At 46.4% G+C, this 24,280-nt stretch overlaps 1 protein-coding gene across 1 annotated transcript in view; it reads right to left on the bottom strand.

Moving 5' to 3' along the window:
- TANGO2 (transport and golgi organization 2 homolog) overlaps positions 1–24,280 on the bottom strand; it is a 538,903-nt gene that overhangs the window by 337,151 nt on the left and 177,472 nt on the right. The window contains exon 3 of the mRNA XM_078667926.1: positions 18,723–18,841. Within this exon, the coding sequence (XP_078524052.1) occupies positions 18,723–18,778 (56 nt within the window). The 5' untranslated portion in view covers positions 18,779–18,841. The remainder of the gene's footprint in view (positions 1–18,722; positions 18,842–24,280) is intronic.

A 24,280-nucleotide genomic window follows, 5' to 3' on the forward strand; every position in this document is an offset into this window, starting at 1 on the left:
AGAGCACACACTGTTGCAGCTCTTTCCCCTTGTTTATTTACTTTGGGTGCCGTGTTTGGTTTACTTTGCTTCCCATTACAGCCACACGGTCACACAGCCTTTCCTACAAACAACAAATTATAATATTGTTGATAGCCCAGCAGCATAGCTAGACTTGTTGGGGGCGGGTTGAAGCCGTACTAAACATTTATTGGTACTGCATGGGCGTCAGGACAGCACAAGAAAACAACCATAGATGCGGCCAGCCCCAATAAAACATCACCGTCCAAGTTACAGTGTCTACGTGGAACAAAGACCACATTGTGCGCTTTGGCCATTTATAAAAATAACATTGTAAAATCGGAACTGGTTTTAAGTCTCTGCTTGTTTTATTTACTTTTGGTCAATCACAGTCCAAGACAGCATTTCGGCAGTCCGCCCCTCGCTGCTCTCTCACTCCTCCCTTGTCTTGACCCCCACTGTCTATTGTTGCTGCAACCTAACCCCGCCCCCCTCTCTCGTGTTGTATACCCTTAAACCCTTAGGAACTCAAATGACGAGAAGGTCCGTTTAAATACCAGGGCAACGTCAAGCAGGTATTTTGCTTCCACTGGGCCAGAGAGGATTAGGTCGTCAGTGCGGTTTTATTACCAAGAACTTACACACAAGTAAAAGACATGGCCATTTACAATGGCAATATCTCTAACTCAGACTAATGCAAGACTCATAGTATCTGGTCATGTCATGCCAACGTATTGAGGAGACAACAAAATTGCCTATCACAAAACGACCAGGTTTTGCAAGGGAGTCACCTGGGTTTTTGGTCCCGGGCTTGGTGGCCATCTAAGGAAACCTACCAAATCCACAGATTTCTCAAAGCTAGACACCCGTGATAGTCCAGGGAAGTATGGCTTGCATGGATCGCCAAATGTTTTCCTACCCAGAATCCCCTGCAAACCTCACATTTGGCTGAAAAAAATTCACATTTTCACATATTTCTTTCCATGGACTCACCGTGCCGGCACAAATGTCCTACCACACAGCGTTCGCCTCAACCTCCCGAGTAAAATGATACCTCAACCAACTGGATAGCAACCACCCAGCACAGCACTACAGAGTGCCTCTGCCACAGGAATCTAGTCTAGATGATAAACAATTGACCAAAGCAAGAGTTCCTACACCCCCTGTCTTTTGCTCCCCCTTCTATGCTCTCCTCCAGACCTTAACCTGATTCAACAAAAGACAAATCTGTTTGCTGAACTAAACTTGTCAATTATCATCATAACTGTTGTAAAGCGCTCAGATACCTTTGGTTCTGGCCAATACTCTATTAAACTGTTAAATAAATAAATAAAAAGCATGATGGTATGCCCTCAGCACAATTCTTTTTCATTTTCCCTTATGCAGCTATGAAGGTGGCTGACTGTGACATGCATAAGAAGACTGCAGAGTGATTTATCCAATTTAGTGGCTCCATTAATTGACAAGGCGAGACTACATGCCACATTTCAAAGTCGTTCAGTGGAATTCAGTGATTATGAACAGCTGTGTCTACTTTATCAGTGAATCATGGACTCGGGTGTGTGAGAAAAATCAACTTTGAGGTATATTTTGACACAAAAATATTTAAGTGAATGAAAAGGGATTCATCGCTAGGGAAAGAGACAGCCAACATCTGAGGTCTTCACTGAAATCAGTGCTAGCAATATTGTACATTGGCCCTTTCTGCGCAGTCGCCCCAGACGTTTGCCTTCCTCTGTCTTATTTAGCTGAACTCGTTTTTGTTGGCTTTTAGGATCCTCTTCACTTTTTCCCTGCAAACCGGTGCTAAAGCGCTTGTGCTCTCTCCCTCAAAACATGGTCAAATTGGCCTACACCTGAAAAGTACATTTATTTTACTTGTATGCCCCTAGTAAATAGTGCTACCTGTACTGAGGGCCTGTAAATTAAATGCTACTAGTGGGCAGCAGCACTCATTGTGCAACAAACTAACCTAGCCTTTTAAAACATGTCACAGGTGCCACTGCGCTCTTTAGTGCTTTAAACTGCCATTTTGACCTGGCAAAATAAACCTTTTGCCAGGCTTAAACCTCCCTTTTAAATACATATGTCACCCTTAAAGTCTCATAGTGCAGGGTGCAAGGTATTTAAAAGTTAGGAAGTTTTACATGTCCTGACAGTGAAAAACAACTACAGTCGTTTTTCACTGTTCGAGCTGCCGGGGGGGGGGGGGGGGGGGATATTTTCCTATCCACATAACGAAGCAACGGACTCCTACAGCAAGAGATTTTGTCCATTTGAAATTTTTTACTCAGGAGTCCTTTCTTGTATGATTGACTAAAACACAATAACCTTTGTTAAAAAAAAATGTTTTTTACTGTTGTAAAGCCTATCTTCTCCATATGATAACACTGGGTTACCTTATTATACTTAAGTGCTAACTTCAAATTGGGAACAGATAGAGAAATACTGTTTACGCTCAAATGAGTTGAAATTTTAAATTTTCTTTAAAGGTAAAGTTGAATTTATATTACAATTCTGAAAATGCTACTTTTAGAAAGGTATAATTTTTCTGCCCAAAGTTTGTGCAGCCTTTCTAGGAGATTCCAGCGGCATGGGCCTCTTAATGGTTCCCCTATTATGGATGTGTATAGGGCTCACACAGTGAGCCAAGAGACTTGGGTGCAGCTGGAAGACGGTCTTCCTGACTGGATGGATGGGGAGTAGCTACACTCTGGCCGATTATATTTCAAAGGACCTTTTCTACAAACAAAGGAACCTGACACCAGGCCTACCCTGCCGTTTGTCACCCTAGACAGTTTGGAGTCAAACTCAGGGGAAGAACTGACCAGAACCAATTTTGGAGGTAGGTCAAGACATTTCCCACACAAATGATGGCACCAGGTATAAAGAGAGGGCCTTCAGAACCACTCATAAGAACACTCCAGGATGTGTGGAAGATTCAGAAGAAGTAATGCCCTTCTAGCAGGACTGCCATGCTACTTGAAGGACTACCTTGAAGATGAAGATGGAAGTTTGGAACTGCCCCCATTCCAGGCTACCCAGAGTGACTCCAAGGGTCTTTTGGCTGACCTCTGGTGTGACCTACAGGGACACAATAAGTTTCAAGAGACTTCCCTGCAACTGCATAGCTGCAGCTGGATCTGTCTAAGCCCTGCTGCTGGCCTCATCTGGAATGAGTCCTGATCCCCAAGAGGTGTCCCCTAGGTCCACAGGAGAAAGGTCAAAATCCTGAAGTCTGGGCTCCTCACAACAAGAAATGGGCCCTTTTGCACTGAAACGCTGCCACCTACAACGAGAGCCAACAAAAACTTCTGGTGAAGCCTTCTCTTCACGGCGACAGCAACCATCCATGTCAACAAGCAACAAGAGACATGCACTTCGCGCTACAGCAACAACAGTCTATAACAACTGCCAACACAAAGCTTTTAGAGACCTGCTCTTTGTGCCGACAGTGGCTGCCCACGACAACTGGCAACAAGAGACCTGCACTTTGCGCTTCAGCAATGATAGTCCACGTCTTCTGTCAATGCGAAGATCCAGCAAGGACGGGCTCTTTGTGTTACAGGTATGACCATCCATGACCCTCGACCTGCTCTAATGCTGAAAGCCTCCTTCTTGCTTCCGGGATAGTAAACTGTTCTGGAGCACAATCAATAGTCCATTCCTCCAGAAGGAAGAATTTCCAGTCCTCACAGCCCAAGTAAGTGAAGATAGTTGGGTTTGACATTTTTCTGAGATTTTTGACCCAATTAGGGAGACCCATGATAACATTGGTATTAATCCCATCCCACCACTTCAGTCATTGGGTATTACTCTTCAGGAAGTTGACATTGCAATTAACACCAGCAAAGGGGGGGAAGGCCCCAGGCCCCGATGGGGTACCGATTGATCTTTATAAATACGATCTGGCACTGTGGAGCCCACTGTTGACTAGAGTTTTTAATGCCACCGTCGACCATAACACCCCGGCAACGTGGAGCGAATCCATAATCATACCAATCTATAAGAAGGGAGATAGAGGAGAGGCTAAGAACTACCGCCCTATCTCCCTTCTGGATTCCTCTCTTAAAATTACGAGTAGGGTTTTATTGATACGTCTGGAAGAATGGGCCGAAGATAATAATATTCTTGCCCCGTCCCAACATGGTTTTAGAAAGGGTCTTGACACAATAGAACAGTGCATTAACTTAAATCTCCTAGTAGGGAAATATACCAAGGCCAAACAGGGCTCTCTGTTCTTATGTTTTGCGGACCTTTCTAGCGCCTTTGATCTGGTGGATCACACCCTGTTGTGGACCACTTTACTTGATATGGGCGCACCTCCGGCTATTATTCATTTTCTAGCAAGATCAGCCCAAATCCGCTACGGACCAGAAGGGGAATGTACCAGAAAGATCAAAGTTAAATCTGGTATTAGGCAGGGCTGTGTCCTGGCCCCGTTGCTTTTTTCCCTTTTTATCAATTCAATTGAGCAGGAATTAAAAAATGTCCAAGCTGACGCCCCGCAAGCAGGAGGCCAACCTATCCCGGTGTTGCTTTGCGCCGATGATACTGTCCTGCTCTCAAGAACCCTAATAGGCCTCCAGAAGCTCATGAACTACTTTTATGATTTTATACTTAGAAAGAAACTCAAAATCAACAACTCTAAAACTTTTATCATGGCATGCGGCAAGAAGGTAAACCACCTTAAACCTTTTTACTTCAAAGAAAACCGTATTGAGGTTGTGGATAATTTTTGTTATCTGGGCATTACTTTTAATAGTGGAGGGTCTTGGACCCCAGAGCATAATTATGTCAAAGCAAGGATGGGGAAGGCTTCCCTAGGTGTGTTTCGTTTTGCAACTAAACTGGGAAGCCGACGGATCCCCGATATGTTAAATATTTACAGACATAGATGTACCTCAATAGCCTTATATGGCTCAGGGGTTTGGGGATATTGGAAATCAAGGGACCTGCAAATATCGGAAAATATTTTTTTAAAGCGACTACTCTGCCTTCCACCTTCGGCCTCTACTGATCTCACCCATAAAGAACTAGGGATAGATCATATAGCCGATCTAATTGGATTGAGACCTTTAATGGTATGGAGATCTATTTGGATCAAGGACGAAACAAGCTTTACTAAGGAAATCATTGATGACTGTTTGCATTTGGAAAATGTTCACAAAATCCCTTGGTTAAAGTATGTGATCTCTACCTACAGTGAACTTTATGATCTGGACGTTTGTAAAGATCCTGCAAGTGTAATTACTCTATCCAAACAGGAGGTTAAAGGCGAATTTCTGAGGGCTAAACTCCTTAAGCGTAAAGTTGAAACACGAGATTATTCAACCCACGCTTTTTATTTTTCGAACTTAGACGAAGGACGTGGGTTACCCACGTACCTCAGTGTCGTCAGTCGACGGTCCCACCAATTTGTTCTACTTGGTGGCGTTTCCAAAGATGAAAAACTATTCTGCCACCCCTTGTCCTTGCGATGGATTATCCAAGCAAAGTACCCTGCACTTCCTGTTAATTTGTCCCCTGTATAAATCCCTACGTATCCTTTTCCTCAAACCCCTGTTTAAAAAATATTCAGTGTTTACTACAGGAAATGCTATGAAATTATTATTCTCACTTGCTAACCCAGACCTATGTTTTTTTACTGCAACCTTTATTTTAAAATCTATTACTGCAAGGAAATGCATGGTTTTCTAGTAACATATTTATTCACAACTACTGCTGCTAGTTTATGTTTTATCCATTAAGTAATGACATGATATGTACTTTCCATGTGTAATTTCATATGTGCTGTGTTTTTAACTTGTATACTTTTATGATGTTTTATAACAATCGAATAAAGTTCATGAAATGAAAATGAAATGAAATGACTCCAAGGGTCTTTTGGCTGACCTCTGGTGTGACCTACAGGGACACAATAAGTTTCAAGAGACTTCCCTGCAACTGCATAGCTGCAGCTGGATCTGTCTAAGCCCTGCTGCTGGCCTCATCTGGAATGAGTCCTGATCCCCAAGAGGTGTCCCCTAGGTCCACAGGAGAAAGGTCAAAATCCTGAAGTCTGGACTCCTCACAACAAGAAATGGGCCCTTTTGCACTGAAACGCTGCCACCTACAACGAGAGCCAACAAAAACTTCTGGTGAAACCTTCTCTTCACGGCGACAGCAACCATCCATGTCAACAAGCAACAAGAGACATGCACTTCGCGCTACAGCAACAACAGTCTATAACAACTGCCAACACAAAGCTTTTAGAGACCTGCTCTTTGTGCCGACAGTGGCTGCCCACGACAACTGGCAACAAGAGACCTGCACTTTGCGCTTCAGCAATGATAGTCCACGTCTTCTGTCAATGCGAAGATCCAGCAAGGACGGGCTCTTTGTGTTACAGGTATGACCATCCATGACCCTCGACCTGCTCTAATGCTGAAAGCCTCCTTCTTGCTGCCTTCACCAACACAAACAGCACACTTTGCGCCAGACTTGAGAAGGTAACTTTTCAGCAGATCTAACCTGGTCCCTATATTCCTCCCGTACTCTATTGTGGTCCACCTGAACTTGTGACTTTCCCCCAGTCCAAGGCGATCAGATAACCACATGTGACGCTTTCTGCTTCTTGGTGCAATTTTCACTAAACTTTAAAATCTCCGGTTCTACGGATTGGATTATGGTCATTCTGATATTATTTATAAAAAATGACTATTTTTCTAAATGTTGTTGTTTTGTCACTATCACTGTTGCTGTGCTGCATAAATGCTTCACACATTGCCTCTAAGGGAAGCCTGACTGCTTTGTGCAATGCTGACAGAGGGTTAAGCACAGGTTAATTTAGGGAATTTTGTGGTTCACCCACCTCACTCAACCAATAACCCAATTTCTTACATATAGGATACCAATAAAGCAATTGAACATTCCCTTTAGTCACTAGAGTCTAAGCCTGAAACCCACAGCCATTGGAGTCAAGTAATCCAACCTGACTGCTGCGTCTAATGATCCAAGTTCTCAGTCGCGAGCATTGCATATTTGATACATGTACATAAATGTGTCCAGGACTATAAAAATGTGGCTCAGTAAGACTTCCGGATCCTCCACTTCTTGTTTTGTTATCCACATCTCTTTGATCATGCCTGGTTTTAAAAAAGACTTCAGTGAAGGTGGTGGTCAACTTATTCCAGGTCCTAACTAGTTCTTGCTAGTTAACTCCAATGACTGCGGGCCACAACACACTCCGCAGGACCACCTACCGTTACAGCCACTACTAACTAATCTGACAAATAATATCAGTAACTTTCCCTTAGCTGCTAAGAAACCAAGCTGGCTACAGAAGTAGATATTACTACTGTGAAACCCTGCCTTACCTTCACACTATACTGTAGATTATCACACCAGATGTTGACGTATTATTTGTACGTCGAAGAGCTCTTAAGTCAATGTGTGATCCTAACAGATAACACTCTTAACCACTTTCTTACAATGTAAGAACTGAAACGTGTGCTCCATCTGGAATTGTATCTTGGAAAAGATCTGACAAATGCCTTCGTACCTCCATCCAAAGAAGGGTGTATGTCTAAGGGCTACTTCTTTTTGGTCCTCTCCAGATCTCAGGAGAACCAAACAAAAAAAAGTTCAGCACTAAATATTTTCTAATAAAAAGCTACCAAGCCCATTAAATCTCGTATTCATTTCCAACTAACCTACAAGTACATCAATGTGGCTGCATGAGCACAATCCAGATAAAGGCATGCACTTAGTCTCACTGATGGAAAAGTTACTTAGCTTCGGTAACTGCACTTCTGGTTGATACATACTTTTTCTGCAGACTTCTTACCTTATGCATATCCCCCAAAAAGCTAGACTGATCCAGACACTTTTTCCTGGCAGTAGTTTTCCCTTCAGACACAACTCTACCAGCCCAATGTGGTGACAGATTAAGTTAGGTTCTTGGTAATTTTGCTGCACCTCACTGAGGCATGCAGAGGGGTACCAAGCAAGCACAGAGTGACAGCAACAAAAACACATATCTGCATACCTGGGATCTTTTTAATACACATGGTACTAACTCATCGGGGGACACTGAGGAATCGGCAAGAAGATTATGTATCTACTAGAAATACTGTTGCTTACGGTAAGAAATGTTTTCTTCTGATGGATACACCTTCACTCATAAACCTCAACTTCTGAATAAATCGCAAAGCAATACTTCCCTGGGAGACAGGATTGAGAAGTGCTAATTCTATGGCAGGACCAGAGGCTTCGGATTATGCCTTCCTTTCTTCACTTTATTTTCAACAGCAGCAAGAAAAACATACAAAAACTACTTTTCCCATGAACACCAGGGAAAAAAACAGGAACTTGAAACATAAGTCCTTCTTTAGTCTCCACGCTCCGATGGCACCCATAATGCATTGCGGCTCCTTCCTCTTCCTCTTTCTTCGCTGCTCAGCAGCAAGTTAAGTGTTTTTGTCACTCTCTCCTGGGTTTTGGGGATGTCTGTGGGCAGCGTGTGGCTATATTGTTTAGCGCTGTGGTTTTCGACCCCCTACAGGTCCCCTGATTGTCGCGGGACGCTTTGGCGCTCCTCACGCGATTTCTTGTCCCAGTGTAGTGCGGTGTGCCTCAGGCGCCGCTAGGGGGCAGTGTTCTCTCTGCCTGCAGGCGCGCTATAATTCGTGTTTTTACCGCGTTTTTTACCGCATTTGCGCAGCTTCGGGGCTGTCCCTGGCCACCCAGTGCTGACACCCTGCGGGGTCGTAATTTAGGGTTTCCCTCAATTTTGACGCCCAGAGTGGGTTGTATTGGTTACTGAACACCCTGGAAGGGTCGTAATTGGCGCTAGTGTGTAGCGCAAGGGGACGCTTTACTGGGTGATGCCCTAGTACATAGAGGGCTGTTGCGTCCCTAGGCTAGTCCCGAAATTCGTGCCTCTGTGCCGCCATATCCTCTGGGTTGCCCAGTACCACAATGTGCCCTCTGGGGTTATAAGCAGCTGCGCCGTACCTCCCTTCTGTAGAGCCCAACTTACCTCAGTATGCAGGGGGAGTCAGGCCGGTACACGGAGGAGGACCCTCTAAATTGTACCCCCTGGGATGATGACTTTTACCAGGCAGTGGATGATTCCATCTACAAGGCGGTGGATCAGGCGATTGTGCCCCTGGAGCAACGCCTGACGGCGCGTTTGGACGAGGCGTACGCAAAAATTGCGGCCCTCATCCCGGCGCCTGCCCCGGCATCGGATCCTTCCCCGTCAGCGGTCCCCCCCCCACCTAAGAAACCTTGTACTGAGGGGATTGATCCGGTGGCCTTTGATAGGGTTAGGAACGCCTTTAAGGCGCTTGAGGATCCCCTACCCGCCCCCTCCCAACCGGTGAGTGCTCCGCCTCCTACTCCCCGCACGATGTCCCCGGAGCCCCAGCAGGATGATGATTCTCCGGACTCGGAGGAAGAGGCCTGCTCTTCTAGGTCGTGGCTCCCTTCCCAGCCGTCCACCTCTGCGGCCCCTTCGGACATGTTGGACCCAGACGATATTGTCCACCCACGGTCCTCAGAATGGGTCCCGGGGGATAAGGTGGCTCTCTATGTGGCGAACCGTCTCCGGAAGCCGGTAGACAAAGATGCCCGTAGCCGCCTTAGGGCGGAGTGCCCCCGCCCTTCCCTGGAAGGGAAAGTGGCAATGACCCCGGACATTGACCCGAAAATGGCCACTTTCTTCGCTAAGTTTGTTAAAGATCCCCGGAAGGGTATTGACCGGTCCTGGCGTACTTGCCAGGACAAGCTTTTGGACGCAGTAGGCCCCATGACCAAAAACCCTCGACAAGGCAGAAGAGGCCAAGGTGTCGGGGGATCTCATCTCTCCGGAAGTCTTGTCTAATTGGGCGCAACGCGCCATTATTTTCCTTGGCAATGCAAACTGTGCCCTCTCTACGGAGAGGAGGAGGTCACTGCTGATTAAAATTGACCCTAAATTGGGTGACCTCGCCTCTTCGGAGGCTGGCGCGGTGGCGCAAGGCGGTTTGTTCAGAGATCCTTTTATTAAGGAGCTCGGAAAATTTGTGGCTACGTTTACGTCATTGGACCGGGCCCAGTCCAATATCAAGAAAGTTTTTGCCCCTCGGGTTTTTGATGGGGCCGGACGAGGCAGGGGCCGCTCGTTCGGTCGAGGCAACCCCTCCGACAGAGGACAAGGCTCTGGACGCGGGCATGGTCAAGAACACAGCTCCCGTTTCAATAATTTTTACCCCACGAGAGGTCAGAAGTTCCGGGGACGTGGGGTCTACCGAGGTCAGCAGCAGGGTGGACGAGGTGAGTGTGCTACCCTATGCGAGTTTGCGGGTAGGGGGGCGCCTGGCGCAGTTTCTCCCAGCATGGCTTTCCCTTACCAAGGACGCCTGGGTACTACAGACGGTTCAGGGCTTCCAGTTGGAGTTCCATGGCCGTCCGCGGCAGCCCCAGCGTCCTCGTCCCATTACGTTCTCTCAGCACGATGCGGAATTGGTGCGCGACAAGGTTTCCGCCCTCCTTCACAAAGGGGCGATTTGCTGCGCGTGCGAGCACCCGGACGGCTTCCTCAGCAACATCTTTTTGGTCGACAAGGTCAATGGAGGCAGTTGTCCGGTTATCAATCTAAAGGAGTTCAACGAGTGGCTGGTCTACCGCCATTTCAAAATGGAGGGGATCCACCTCCTGAGGGATGTGCTGCGCCCGTCCGACTGGATGGCCATGCTCGACTTAAAAGACGCCTATCTGGCGGTCCCGATTTTCCCTCCGCACCGTCGCTTCCTGCAGTTCAGGTGGGACGGGCAGGTCTGCGAGTTCACCATGCTGCCCTTCGGGCTCTCCTCAGCGCCGTGGTGTTTCACAAAGGTGCTGCGCCCGGCAGTGGAGGCCTTGCGGGCGCGCGGTGTCCGAATGATAGTGTACTTGGACGATATGCTCTTCATGGACCAGTGTCCGAAGCGCTTAGCGTCCCAGCTGCAGTTCGCGGTGGACTTACTGCAGGGTCTAGGGTGCGTTATCAACGAGAAGAAGTCTCGCCTAGACCCGGCTCAGTGCGCAACCTTTCTCGGGTTCAGCATCGACTCGGTTTCAGCCTCCTTGAGTCTTCCTGCGCGGAAGATGTCGAAAATTCGACACGAGTTGCGCCAGACTCTGGCGAAGCCTCTGATATCATTGCGTCATCTGGCACGGGTAGTGGGCCTGTTGTCGTCTTCGATTCAGGCCATCTTCCCGGGCCCACTTCATTACCGGGCTATGCAGCGGTTGAAAGCGTATCACCTCAGGAAAGGTCTGACATACTCGCAGTTGATTCCGCTGTCGGAAGAAGTGAGGGACGAAATGCGATGGTGGCTGACGCACATGGAGGCCTGGAATGGTCGTGCGATATTTGGTTCCGCCCCAGACGTAGTGATAGAGTCGGACGCCAGTCGTACGGGCTGGGGTGCCAGGTGCGGAGAATTCTCCACGGGCGGCACCTGGTCTGCCCTCGAGCAGTCATTGATATCAACTGTCTGGAGTTGCTGGCAGGTTCCTTCGCGGTACATTGTTGGACCAAGGATCGGGTCCAGTCGTGTGTCCTTCTACGGATGGACAACGTGTCCGCGGTCCGCTATATCAACCATCTGGGTGGGACCAGATCCAAGATGTTGGCGGATCTCGCGCGGGACTTTTGGCACATCTGCCTAGACCATCAGGTCTCGGTCACGGCGGAGTACTTGCCGGGCCGTCAGAACGAGGTGGCCGACTGGCACTCCCGGCACCTCCTAGATGCCAGCGTATGGAAGCTGGACCCGCTGGTGTTTTCCCAGCTCATGGCCCGTTGGGGTCCGTTTTCGGTGGACTTGTTCGCCTCGCGGCTGGACCACCAGTTGCCGAGGTATTTCAGTTGGCGCCCGGACCCGTCGGCGGAGGCGACCGATGCGTTCCTCCAGGACTGGTCGGGAGAGCAGGGTTATGCGTTCCCTCCATTCTCAATGATAACGCAAGTGTCAGCTTTGCTGCGCCGTCAGTCAGCGCAAGTCGTGATGATCACGCCATGGTGGAGGTCTCAAGTGTGGTTTCCAGTTCTTCTGGAACTTTCCTGGGATTCTCCAATCCTACTCCCCCACTTTCCTCACATTCTCCTGAATCCGGACGGGAATCCCCACCGGCTAGTTCAGGAGGGCTCGTTGAGAATGATGGCATGGAGGATCTCCGGCGTCGCTGGTCTCTCCCAGGCCTTTCAGGAAAGGCAGAGGATCTACTCTCTAAGGCCTGGGCGGACAGCACCACCAGGAGATACCGTTCAGCGTGGCATAGGTGGCGTCGCTGGGGTCTGCGAGGGAGTTTCAATCCCGTGGGGGCGGATGTAGTCCATGTCCTTAATTTTCTGGCCTCCTTGGCGGAGGAAGGTTTAGCCTACAGGTCTATCAATACCTTCCGCTCAGCCATCTCGGCGGGACACGACCTGGTTCAGGGTTCCCCGATTGGTGAGCATCCGTTGGTCTGCAGACTGTTGAGGGGGATTCGCCTCTCGCTGCCGCCTGAGCCGCGGTATTCTGTCCTATGGGACGTGAACAGGGTTCTGAACTTATTTCTTTCTTGGCAGCCAAACGCGTTTTTGTCTCGCAAAGAGCTTACGGCTAAGTTAGCGATGCTACTATGCTTAATTTCCTGCAGGAGAGTCTCGGATGTGCGAGCACTTGATGTTACAGCCCGGGTGTTTTCCCCGGAGGGTGTGTCCTTTACTGTGAGCAGGAGAACTAAAACCCTTACGAGGGTTATTTCTTATCCGGCCTTCCCGGACTCCCCCAAGCTGTGTGTGGTGCAGTGCCTCCGTGCATATGAGGATATGACTGATGATACTCGCCCTTCGGGTGAGAGGCAACTTCTTATTGCCCTACGGAAACCGTACAAGGCTGTTTCTTCCCCGACAATCGCCAGATGGGTGCGTTGGGTTATGCAGGAGGCGGGGATTGATACGAAAGAATTCGGTGCTCACTCAGCGAGTGGCGCTATGGCCTCAAAGGCTTTTGCTCTAAGAGCTAGGTTGGAAGACCTGATGAGAGCTGCGGATTGGTCCGCAGATTCCACGTTCAAGAGGTTCTATTTTAAGCCAGTAACAGAAGTGGCTTGGCTGGTTGTCGACAAGCTTTGAACTGGCATAATCCTAAGCCTCCGGTCCTGCCATAGAATGAGAATTTGCCTAGCTTTAGTGCTGGTAAGTTCCAATTCTATTAAGGACTCGGATGCGAGGATTATCCCTCCCAATGACTTCCTCGAAGTGGACCCTCCCCGTACTGAATGTAAGTAACCTGTTCATGGGAATTCAAATGTTGGTAATGCTTTTGATCTGTATGCATGCAGTGTCATGTACCTTGGTATTCTCGAGACGATCGGAATCTGACTGAGGTTTCTTGCAGGGAATGATGGTCCAAAACAGGATGCGTGAGTCTGCCAGAACATGGGCTTCGCGCGAAGGAAGAGGAAGGAGCCGCAATGCATTATGGGTGCCATCGGAGCATGGAGACTAAAGAAGGACTTATAGAATTGGAACTTACCAGCACTAAAGCTAGGCAAATTCTCATTAACCAAGAAAAGTCACGAGCACCCTTCTGGTGGAGCCCACCACCTCCCCTAAATCCAACAATCACAATAGTAATCTGTCTAGCAATATCATAGGTGCTAATATAGGCCGAAAATAGTCATGTCCTTTAAATGTGTTGGACGTTAATTGACATTATTACGCTATCTATCCTATATAAGCCTAAAATTCTTCAGTGAATATATTGAATGTACATTGTAAAACAGCATTTGTTATATTACAACAATCAATAAAAATGCTTTAAAAAACAAACAAAAACAAACAAAAAGGAAGTCATGCATCACAGCACTTGCAAAGTATCTGCCACTGTGTCCTTGGGCTGAGAGGCGCAATGATTGGCTAAAGGAAGCAAAGATGACCATGTGACCAACCAGCAGCCGTGAGATATGTAGTCACTCCTATCCTTTAGTGGGATGCGGAGGAAAGAAGGATGGATTGGTAATGGACTGGCTCACGTGAAAGGCATAGACCATTTTTAGGAGGGACAGGCAAGAAGAACCAGCTTATCTGGTTACAAAACGGTGAAAGTTAGACCAACAGAGAGCCGGATGTTCTCCAAATCTACGGGATGAAGTTCTGGCCACCAACAGGACAGTCCTTACAGTACAAAGCTGAACAGGGCAACTGTGGATCAGCTTGAATTGTGCAGCCATTTGTAAAGTCAATACAAGATTCAAACACCACAGAGGATCATAAATGGAGCAGGAGCCTAAGAAAGACAGGAGCTTAAGAGAAGGACATGAAGGCAGCACCCATTGCCACAGGCAAATCACCTCCCTACACAAGGTCTGTGAAACCACACTACCAGGTAAGTTGATATAATGGATGGTAGTAGAGTCTGACAGAATCTGAATGGCACTCCCAAGTGGGAAGGAGTAATGCATCCATGGCCAGGCATACCTCCGGCAGCTTCTGTGCATATCCTGGCCAACACAGGTCACAGTTATTGCACCATACAGTTGCTCAGACACCCATCCTAGCCCAATACGGTCGGTGACAGTAGTAGCCTGTGGTGGGCTTTAGGAGGACCCACCAAAACAACTGTTGGGGGGGGGGGAGGAGAGGTAGTCCACCACTGTAGATCTGGATGAATTGACCTGAAGATCAGCGCCTCGGCTAAGAAGCTCCACTGATGTTGGAGCCACTGTTTTCTCAGGTATCAATAGAGGGCCCCTTTTCAGCAATCTGGACTGTGACAGCAGTATGCGTGAAGCCATGAGACCAAGCAAACTTAAAACGTGTGGAATTGGAACTCATGTCGGAGTCCTAAACCTCAGAACCATCTCCAGAATATCAAAGATCCTCTAAGGAGGATGAAAACCCTTCATATGGGTTGTGTTCCAACACCACTCGTCAAGTTTAACTTCAGCATTCGAGTGGGGGGAGACTCCTCAACATTGATAATAAAGCCTAATTCATGGAGGAGAGTCAGTGTGCGCTGAAAATATTCTGTGATCAGTACTAGAGACAATGCATTCTCCAGCCAGTCATACAACAAAGAAATACATGGGCACCTGTCGGTTGCAGTGAGAACACGATATACCAGCACTTTGTAAAGACGAGTGGTGCAGTTATCAGTCTGAATAGTAGGGCAGTACACTGATGCTGGGATCCCACCATGAATCTAAGGTAATATCTTTGGGTTGGAAGGATTGGCAGACTGAAGTAGCCATCCTGGAGGCCGAGGGACACCAACCAATCACCGCATCGAGGGCCAGCAGAACTTGGATCAGGGACATTATCTTTAATTTAGCCAGCAAAATAAACAGGTTCAAGAGGCAAAGATTGAGGATTGCTCTCAGACTACTTGTTGGGCACCAGGACGTGAAAGGGAATAAACGTCTGTGCCTTTATCTTCCATAGGTACCAACTTTATGGCCGTTTGTTCAACAGGGTGATCACTTCCACCTCTAAAGTCAAGACCTGTGATGCAGAGTATATGCTAGAAGAGGGAGGACAGCCCAGAAGGGAGAAAAGATAGGGTAGGATAACGCCAATCAACTACCGGCTGGTGGGAAAATGCCCATGGAGTGGTACATTTGTTGGGACATCTGGATTGGTTTAGAACACTGTCTCTACCTAAACTGCTTTGCTCTGGAATACCCTTGAAATTCAATGTACTGTTGGTGAAATGGTCTTGCTGGGGAAGACTAGGGTGAGCTAGTCACCTGTATTTCTACTATTCTTGAAGCACTCCAGCGAGTAGTTGTTACTCTTTAAACAGCTGCTCACTATCAACCCATGAGGGCTGCCGGGGCATTTTCTGAGAAGCCAGTGGAACGGTTCCCAGCATGGTGACGCAGAGTGCTTATGGATCAAGCCGATTTCGGCCGTTTCCGACCGGTATTAGGATTTTCAGATGTAGGGGCATGTTATTTTAAGAATCGGTAATTTTACCGATTCTGTAAATATACCAATTCAGTAAAATACCGAATCGGTATATTTACCGAATCGGTAAATCCATATGTAGCTGACACTCCTAAGAGTGCCACACGTCCTTAAGAGTCGGTATTTTACCACACAATCCTATTGTGTGGTAAAATACAGAATTCAGGTGTGCATGCACATCTGTGCATGCACACCTGTGCCATGTGACACACAGACATGCCCTTAGGGCATGTCTGTGTGCCACATGTCACACAAGCCTGTACTTGGGGTGCTAGAGGGTGTCAAAGTGACACCCCCTGCACCCTTGCAGGATTCGGTATTTACCGATTCGCTAAATACCGAATCGGTATTGCCCATTGATTCCTATGGGCTTCAAGGCCCATAGGAATCAATGGGCAATACCGATTCGGTATTTAGCGAATCGGTAAATACCGAATCTTCCTGAATTCGGAATTACCTAATTCTGCCCCCTTCCCATTTACAGACTCTTAAATACCGAATCGGTAAAATTCGGTATTTAAGAGTCTGCAAATGGGAATTACCTACATCTAGGCCAATATCCCTTGCACTTACTCTATCGTGCCTCTCTAAGACCATCTCTTTGCTATACACTTTAACGCTCTTCTTATTGCCCGTTTGCCCTTGTTCTTTCACAGTGTCCACCCCTCAATTCCACTTGGCTATTCTCCCTGAATTCCTTCCTTTATACCTGTCCTCTGAGCTGCTAACTCTTCATACACCCAATCTGATCATTTCCGGCTACAAACTAAAAAGAAAACCTTGACTGTTTCATGGTGTTATCTGTCTACCCTTTCTTTTCAATCCCACCATCTAAAGTGGAAACTACCCTCAATACTTTGGCTCAGCAGTTATACTTCCCTTTCTGAAAAATTCATAGCTGACGATTTCTCTCCTTTCATTGTGCAATATTGGAACTATCTTTCTTCAAGAAACTGGAAAGCCTAGTTTTTAACTAGCGTACCACCTACCTCTCTTCTATTGGACATCTAAACCCACACCAGTTTGGCTTCCATACTCTTCACTCAACTGTAAACACATACTTTTATGCGGCCAACTGTCTCTCCTTTGTTTAAAATGATCAGCAAGCTTCTGTTCTCATTTTTACTGATCTATCAGTGGTATTAGTCCTACACTGCTCTCTGCCCTCAATATATTAGGTCTCGGGTACTCTGTTCTTCAGTGGTTCTCCGGAGATCTTTCGGCCCTCTCGCCATCAGTGATGTAGTCCTCCAGAGGTAAACACTGACAATGATACCAGTTAGGATCCCTCAAGAGGCAGTCTGTCCCAGTCCCACTCCAATTCTCCATTCTCATGACTTCTCTTTCAAACATCTTATCCTTTGGCTTCTCCTAAAACCGCTACACTGATGACACACAAATCTCATTTTCCTTTCCCACACTCTCCTCCTACATCCAATCACACATATCTGACTACCTTATGGCTATCCAGCACTGGGTTGCCTTCAGTTCTCATTTTAAACTCTTCCAAAATTGAGCTCCCTACCTCTGCACCAGCCCGCCTGCCAAGTTCCACCCACTTTCCACAAGGCATTTCAACTATCGCCTGTGCCACGACCTTCGAGGTTCTCTTCAATCCTTCTATGCACACGGAGTAGTCTATCACGGCAACAGTCACAGCAGCATGATATGCACGTCTCAATATAACAAAAATTAGCCCATGACAACTGCAACACATTGTCAAGGTTTTAATCAATTCACCAATACTTAGTAGATTAGATTACTGTATGAGCCTACTCGTGGGCTTTCCTTAATGTTCCTTCTCATGAATGAACAAGGTTCTCGATTTTGCCACTAGAACCTTGTTTCACCTGCCAAGGCACACAACTACCACCATTACATTTAGTTTTGAAGCTGGGTGGCACTCTGGTAAAAACAGCCTACCATAAATTATCCTGGATTGCCATCTAACTAGAATAGAAAAGAGTGCAACGCATGATACGCACTCCACCATGCTGTCATATTATGAGCAGGGCCACTGTTTTTTGGGGGGATTCTGCAACCAGTGTTTTCCACATGATTAAGGAGTTGCTGCATCTGCCACAAAATCCAACATTGGCTGCATAATTTGCGAATCTCACAAAAACAAAATTCGAACTCAAATGGATCAACAGTTTCTAAACAAATACTGCTTCACATGGTTCCCAGCACTGGCAGATCCTTTGGAAGGCCGGTCACCTTTCAGTTGTTGATTGCGGTATTCAAGTTTTAAAGTGGTGCGTATGCTGTTCGACTTTGCTCAGACACTATTAATCATTGCTAAAAGAAGAAAAGACCAAACTACTGTAGCTACAGATTGTGCTGCATTACCCTGAATAATTTGCCTTTTGTTGTTGCACAATGAAGTCAACCCTACCACACAATTTAGTCCTCCATTGCTGCATAACTCAAGTGGCTCTGATTAGGACCCATTGTTGTATTTGCTGCTTTCCCTATGTCCACAGCTTGCCTCTTCTCCACAAAAAACGGAATTGTTGAAGCTCAATCACCACGTTAGTTCAAGTATTCAATCAAGAACACCTATGTTCTGTTATTTGACCTTATTTAAGACATCTGCTGGACACGCCATGATACTTTCTGCTAAATCAGTTAACATATTCAGACATTTATAGAAACAACTGAGACAACTGAAACATGTGACTGACCATGAGATCCATATTAAACCCAATGATGGAATCACTAGCCAGCATTTTTATGATGCAAGACAAACTCAAATTACCTGTATGCATTTTTGGAAACAGGTCGCGGGTCAAACTTGAAGAAGATGATGCACATGGAGGAGGCTTCTGGAGTCCACACTCCTTCCAATCGGGGTGTTGTAGGTTATGGAGCCAGATCCTGCACATGGAAAGAGCAGAAGAGATCCATAATAAACAACAGTCGAAACGCATCGAAAACATTATGTGAACGGTGATCTCGAGTGCAATGGGGGTGGAGTCAAATGCATAACTATAATGAACAAAATATTATGCAACTATGTTGTTGGACTTTCAATTAGAGGTAATTGCACATAAAATATAAAGCACAGACCTTAAATGAAAAAAAACAAAGGCAAATTAAACATGTCTTCACAGTGTTGGAGCAACTCAGGTTCATCATTAACTGTGCAGGAACGGTTGTTATGTGTCTAAAGGTATGGGAACTTTTTCATTAAAATAAAGCTTGAAAATGTTATTCTCAATAGATCCCGCCATCTCTAACCTCTGATATTAAGGAAAGATCGGAAGCCCCAAAAGCACGCACGAGCCAGCAGTGGATCGACTTCCGCTCGCGCAGCTGTTTAAAGCTCCCCCGTTCCCATTAAAATCAACGGGGCACCGAAGGCGCATTTGTCTTAATGAGGAACATTTGTCTGCATCAAACACGGGCGCTCTCACAGCTTCCAGCGAGCTTTAAATGTGAATTTAATATGGTGTGATCAGAAGAGAGGCAATGACAGGTGAATATTAACCGAGCCTTGGAGAAGAGTGTCCTAGACGTCATCCATCTTCTTCCGCGGCCGCCAAAAGCAAGGGAAAGCATTTATTTGTGTTTAAAATCATGCTAACCAGCCAATGGACGTCCACGTGGTGGCTGATGGAGGAGAAAGAAGCATGCTAAGGACATGTGCAGTGACCAGATAAGAGAGCTCAGCTCGGTCTGTGAGCAGGCCTTAGCTTAGTCAAGAACGTCAGGGGGTGCGAGAGTGAGATAGCCAACAAGCGAGGAGGTGAGCCCAGCTAACCAGGACCGGCTGGGCCACTGGACAGTGATAACGACCCAGGTAGGGGGCATTAGTTTTCAGGCATTTGGAAAATTAAGATAACTCGATGCAGGGTTGGGATTATGTTAATCTTTCTAGTGAATTTCCAGCTCACATTAATGTAGGGCAGACAGGCCCACAAGAGCGGGTTAGCATAAGCCCACACCTAACACCAGCAGACCAGGCATAGGATGGAGAGAGAGAGAGAGAGAGAAGTTGCCTTTTAATTGTCCGGGCCCAGCAGCAAACCACGCTTGGAAGAAGAGATGAATCAGAAGGAGCAGGATAGGTGAAAGCCTCAAATAAGTGGATAATGCTGCAGAAAAATATAGTAGTATGTAACCACATAGGACACCTAAAACTCCAGGAAAGGGAAGTTTGAAACTACCTGGTTGATAAAACTCTCCCACACTGTTGTGATCTACAAACAAGCAGTGGCTCCTTCTTCTTTCTCTCTCCTTCTCCCATTTAATACAAAATATAGAAATTATAGCACAAATGTAAATGTATGACGTGCAATGCGACGGATTCATGGGCTGAAGGTCATTGCAATTTATTTTATTCTGCTGAGGTGTCATATGTTCGGCTGTTGTAGGGTGACGTGTACGGGAGGCTCGAGCTGATGCACTAATGATTTAATAAACACTGAACCGTGTGGATGACTTGAAGCTAACTGAAGGTGCCAGGAGCGGTTTCCTTGCCCACTGGCATGCGACAAGCACCATAATGTGATGACAGGAAGGGAGACAAAAGTAGAAAGGGCAGATGGAGCTAGTCTGAAGCAGGACGAGGATGAGAGACATTGAGTCCAAGTCAACAGCCCGCCTCCACCCGTGCAGCCGATGAGGGGTCTTCAGGTAGACACACACAAGTAAGGTCGCAAGTGGGGCAGAAATGTTACATGAGGATACCTGTAATAAAACCATTGACCATCCCAGCTATTTTAATTAGACTTCAAATATGAGCTCCAACATTACATGCAGTGCTCTGGAGCAAGTACATTAACCATCTAAGCTATTGTAATTGGACGGAAACTGACCATTGATCTGTCCAGCATTTTAATGCCAAGTCAGATAAAACAAATTACAGAAATTCTCACAATCAGGTACTTCTCCCCTTTGAAATAACATAAAGCACCATATACAAGTTGAAAACACATCGAAAGTATGTTAGAGTTGTCTAGACTGTCCCTAAAATATTTTAATGGAAACAGAAGCAGAAATGCAATGTTAAAGTAAAAGAATTCAGAGGGTTTTACATAAACTGCCAAGTAAATACAATTACCTGTCCTTTCCATATCCTCAGAAAAAACAGAAATGCCCAGTATATTTTTCTGAGAAAGTTGACAACCCTTTCTGCACATCTTCAAAGAAGACAGGCAGACCAACTGAATGCTCACAATCATGGGTAAAATCCACAGCTCGACGCACCACCCTACCCCACCACAGCACCAACAGACAGGTAGACATCAGTGGATGCGACTGATGCCTCTGGAACATGGCAAAACAGAGCTTCCCTTACAGAACAGATAGAGCACACCATCAGTTGTGCAAGCATCACTCACATTTCAGGCAGTCGCAGTGCAAGTTTGCCTCTATCACAGAACAGATACACATATACACCACGTGTATCTGTTGACAATGTCCCTATCTTCACACAAGTACATCACAGCCTACCTCACACAACAGGTCACCTTCCCATCAGCAGTGCAGGTTTCCACGCCTCATGAAACAGGTACAGCACGGGCAGAAGTACAAGCTTCCCTCCTTCGCTCAACAGACACAGCATTGTAAGGGCAATGGAAGCTTCCACCCGTGACACTACGTCAGCAGTAGGAGCCGGACTATCACAGACCAGGTAAAGGCCAGGTTGAATCTGTGAAGCCGCCTCTTTCAGATAACCGGTACAGCACTGCAGCAGCAGTGCAAACACCCATGCTTATTGAAGCTTATGTTCCAGTGGACTGGTTAGTGCACGCACGGTTTAGCAAGTAAAATGGTTAAGTAGGAATGGTTGAGACTTGGGCGCGAGCAGACGCGAACACCCTTAGGCTCCCTAGGATTAAAGGGGATTACAGAACGAGCGGTGAAAGCTGGGGAGTCTACCTTACTAACGATAAAGCAAAGAACGACATACACCCACCGTGAAGTTGATACTGTACCCAGGTAATGGACACCATATCTACCTCAGAATGCATGCATACTGACAGGAGGGTTATGAGTGGCCACGTGACCTACCTGAACATGGTTGACCCCCCACCTGCTCCCTCCACTCCCAGAGTTACCCTCGCTCTTCAGGACTATAGGTGACCCATGCAGCATATGCAGCCTTAAACGAAGCTTCTTGACGCCTGCCCCATCGCGTACTTGAGGAGAGATCCAGTACGATGCCCCACTTGCTTAGACCTATATGCTATTTGTGCCTGCGCTCCTGCCCCCAAGCTCACACGCACGACAAAGCAGGGACAACTGCGTACTGCTTCTATTCCAACACTTGGGCCTGATCTACTACTTAGGACATTGACGCCTTCACATGATCAACAATATTTCCTTTCCTCTTCTCTTTTGCATACAGACTCCACTGTTTAAGCTTTTATAGTTGGTGTTCCTTGTTTGTAGAATACTGTTATTCCCTCCTCTCCTTTGCAGTCGAAACAGGTTACCCCATTGTATGCACATGATGATTGCATTGAAGATTCCCACATGCTTTTACGGATTTTCTAATGTTGCAATAATGTCTTTTCCATGTCAAAAAATCGATAGAAATATATTTAAAAAAAGAAATTATGGATGGTTGAGTAAAAAAACCTACTAAATTCAGCACTGAGATACCCCAAAGGGTGAAGGTGCCCTTACATGTCTTAGTATGTATTTGGAGGGGTTAAATGCTGTATTGGCACAAGAGTAAATAAATGGACAAGTGTATGGTGGTGTAAGTTGGTGGACAATTCGGTGATTGTGTGGCTCATGAAATTAGGTTTTGACTAATGCCAAATTTGTGTGGACAGATGGATATCTAGATGAATGGAGAATGTGGAAGGAAATAGTATGTGAAAGGAAAATGTCTGTGGATGAAGGATATTAGTGCACACATGGGGGTGATGGTTACTTTGTGTGTATGGGTGGATTAAAGTTGACTTTGTGTAGGTGGTTTATGGGTATGCGTTAAGCCAAGTAATTTGGGGAATTTCACTTTACGCTTGTTATGTGAAATTCCCCATATTACTCCCTGTAGCATAGATGCATATGTGGACGGATGTGTGGAGCTTACACCCGTTTGCACGGGCTGTGGCTAGTGGCTTCGAAGCGCATGCATATCTACCTATTGGGTAACGAAGCACGCTAAATCTCTGTGATGGGGAAGAACTGTTACCAAATCCCATCAAGGATTCTAGCACTACCTAATGCTTAGGGGTTGTCTTGTGTGTACTTAAATCATACGCCAGTACCAGACCGTTCAACAATGACAAACATGTCGTCTTTGATATGACACTGTGACTTGGCCACTGCTGGCTGTAAAAGAAGCTCAGAAAGAAAGGCAGTGAGTCATCTCAGAATGTTGTATAACATGTTGTTGACATGCATAATCCAATTCTAGGGTCACAAATCCAACTGTGACTTCTGCAATTGTGCTAACCATGCGCCCCAGATCATCAGAATATTCATTATTTACATCACTTCAGAATGGCAGAACATGAAGCGCTATAACAAATCATTGTTGGGATGCTATTGAGCGGTCAGTAAAGTGTACCTGGGTGCACTGCTATCCTCAGAGTAGGTAAGGAACCACCACAAACACTGGCCCCATGAGTCCACAGCTACATCAAAGGGCCTAATGGAGGTGAGCGGTGCAGTCCTGGGAGCTTGAGCCTGGTGAAAGTGAACAGAGCTAGGTTCATTAGGACCCGACAGCTAAAGATATCACTGGCATGCAGATCCTATGTCTAACACTTCTCATGGAATTCAGATACAGGAAAACGGATGCTGCAGTGGGGAACACATCATATAAGCAGCAGAGGGCACATCACTTAAGAGTCACCTTCAGATGATGGAGCACTCTGTCCCAAGTGTCCAAGCACCACAAACAAAGCCAGAGTGGGGCATGAAGCTTCAAGAGTGTGCGTTGATCAGATCACCGTGGTCATCATCCCAGGTGATAGCGCTTCTTTAGATGAAAAGGGTGGGAAGGCTCTGACAGGGACATTGGCAAAAAATTGTAACAAGGAATCCTTTCCAAGAGATGTGGCCTAATTAATTAAGGGCATGGCTTCAAACAAGAAAAATAAAATCCTATGCTTTACAAACCATGCCAACTTGCCAGTATTTGGGTACTTCTCTGATAGTTTTGTTATTGCATCTACACATATCATAAAGAGTAACAACGAGTTCCTTGTGTATTAAAATTGAATTGTCTCAATTCTAAAAATTTGAGACTTGCTTAGATCTGTGTAAGGCAGGGTGGTGTTCAGAGTGTAGATTCTCACAAAGGGGAGAGCGAGAGATTACATGCCCAGTTGCATACTCCTAAAGACACTA

Source organism: Lissotriton helveticus, chromosome 11, assembly GCF_964261635.1.
Source record: "Lissotriton helveticus chromosome 11, aLisHel1.1, whole genome shotgun sequence".
Lineage (NCBI taxonomy): Eukaryota > Metazoa > Chordata > Amphibia > Caudata > Salamandridae > Lissotriton > Lissotriton helveticus.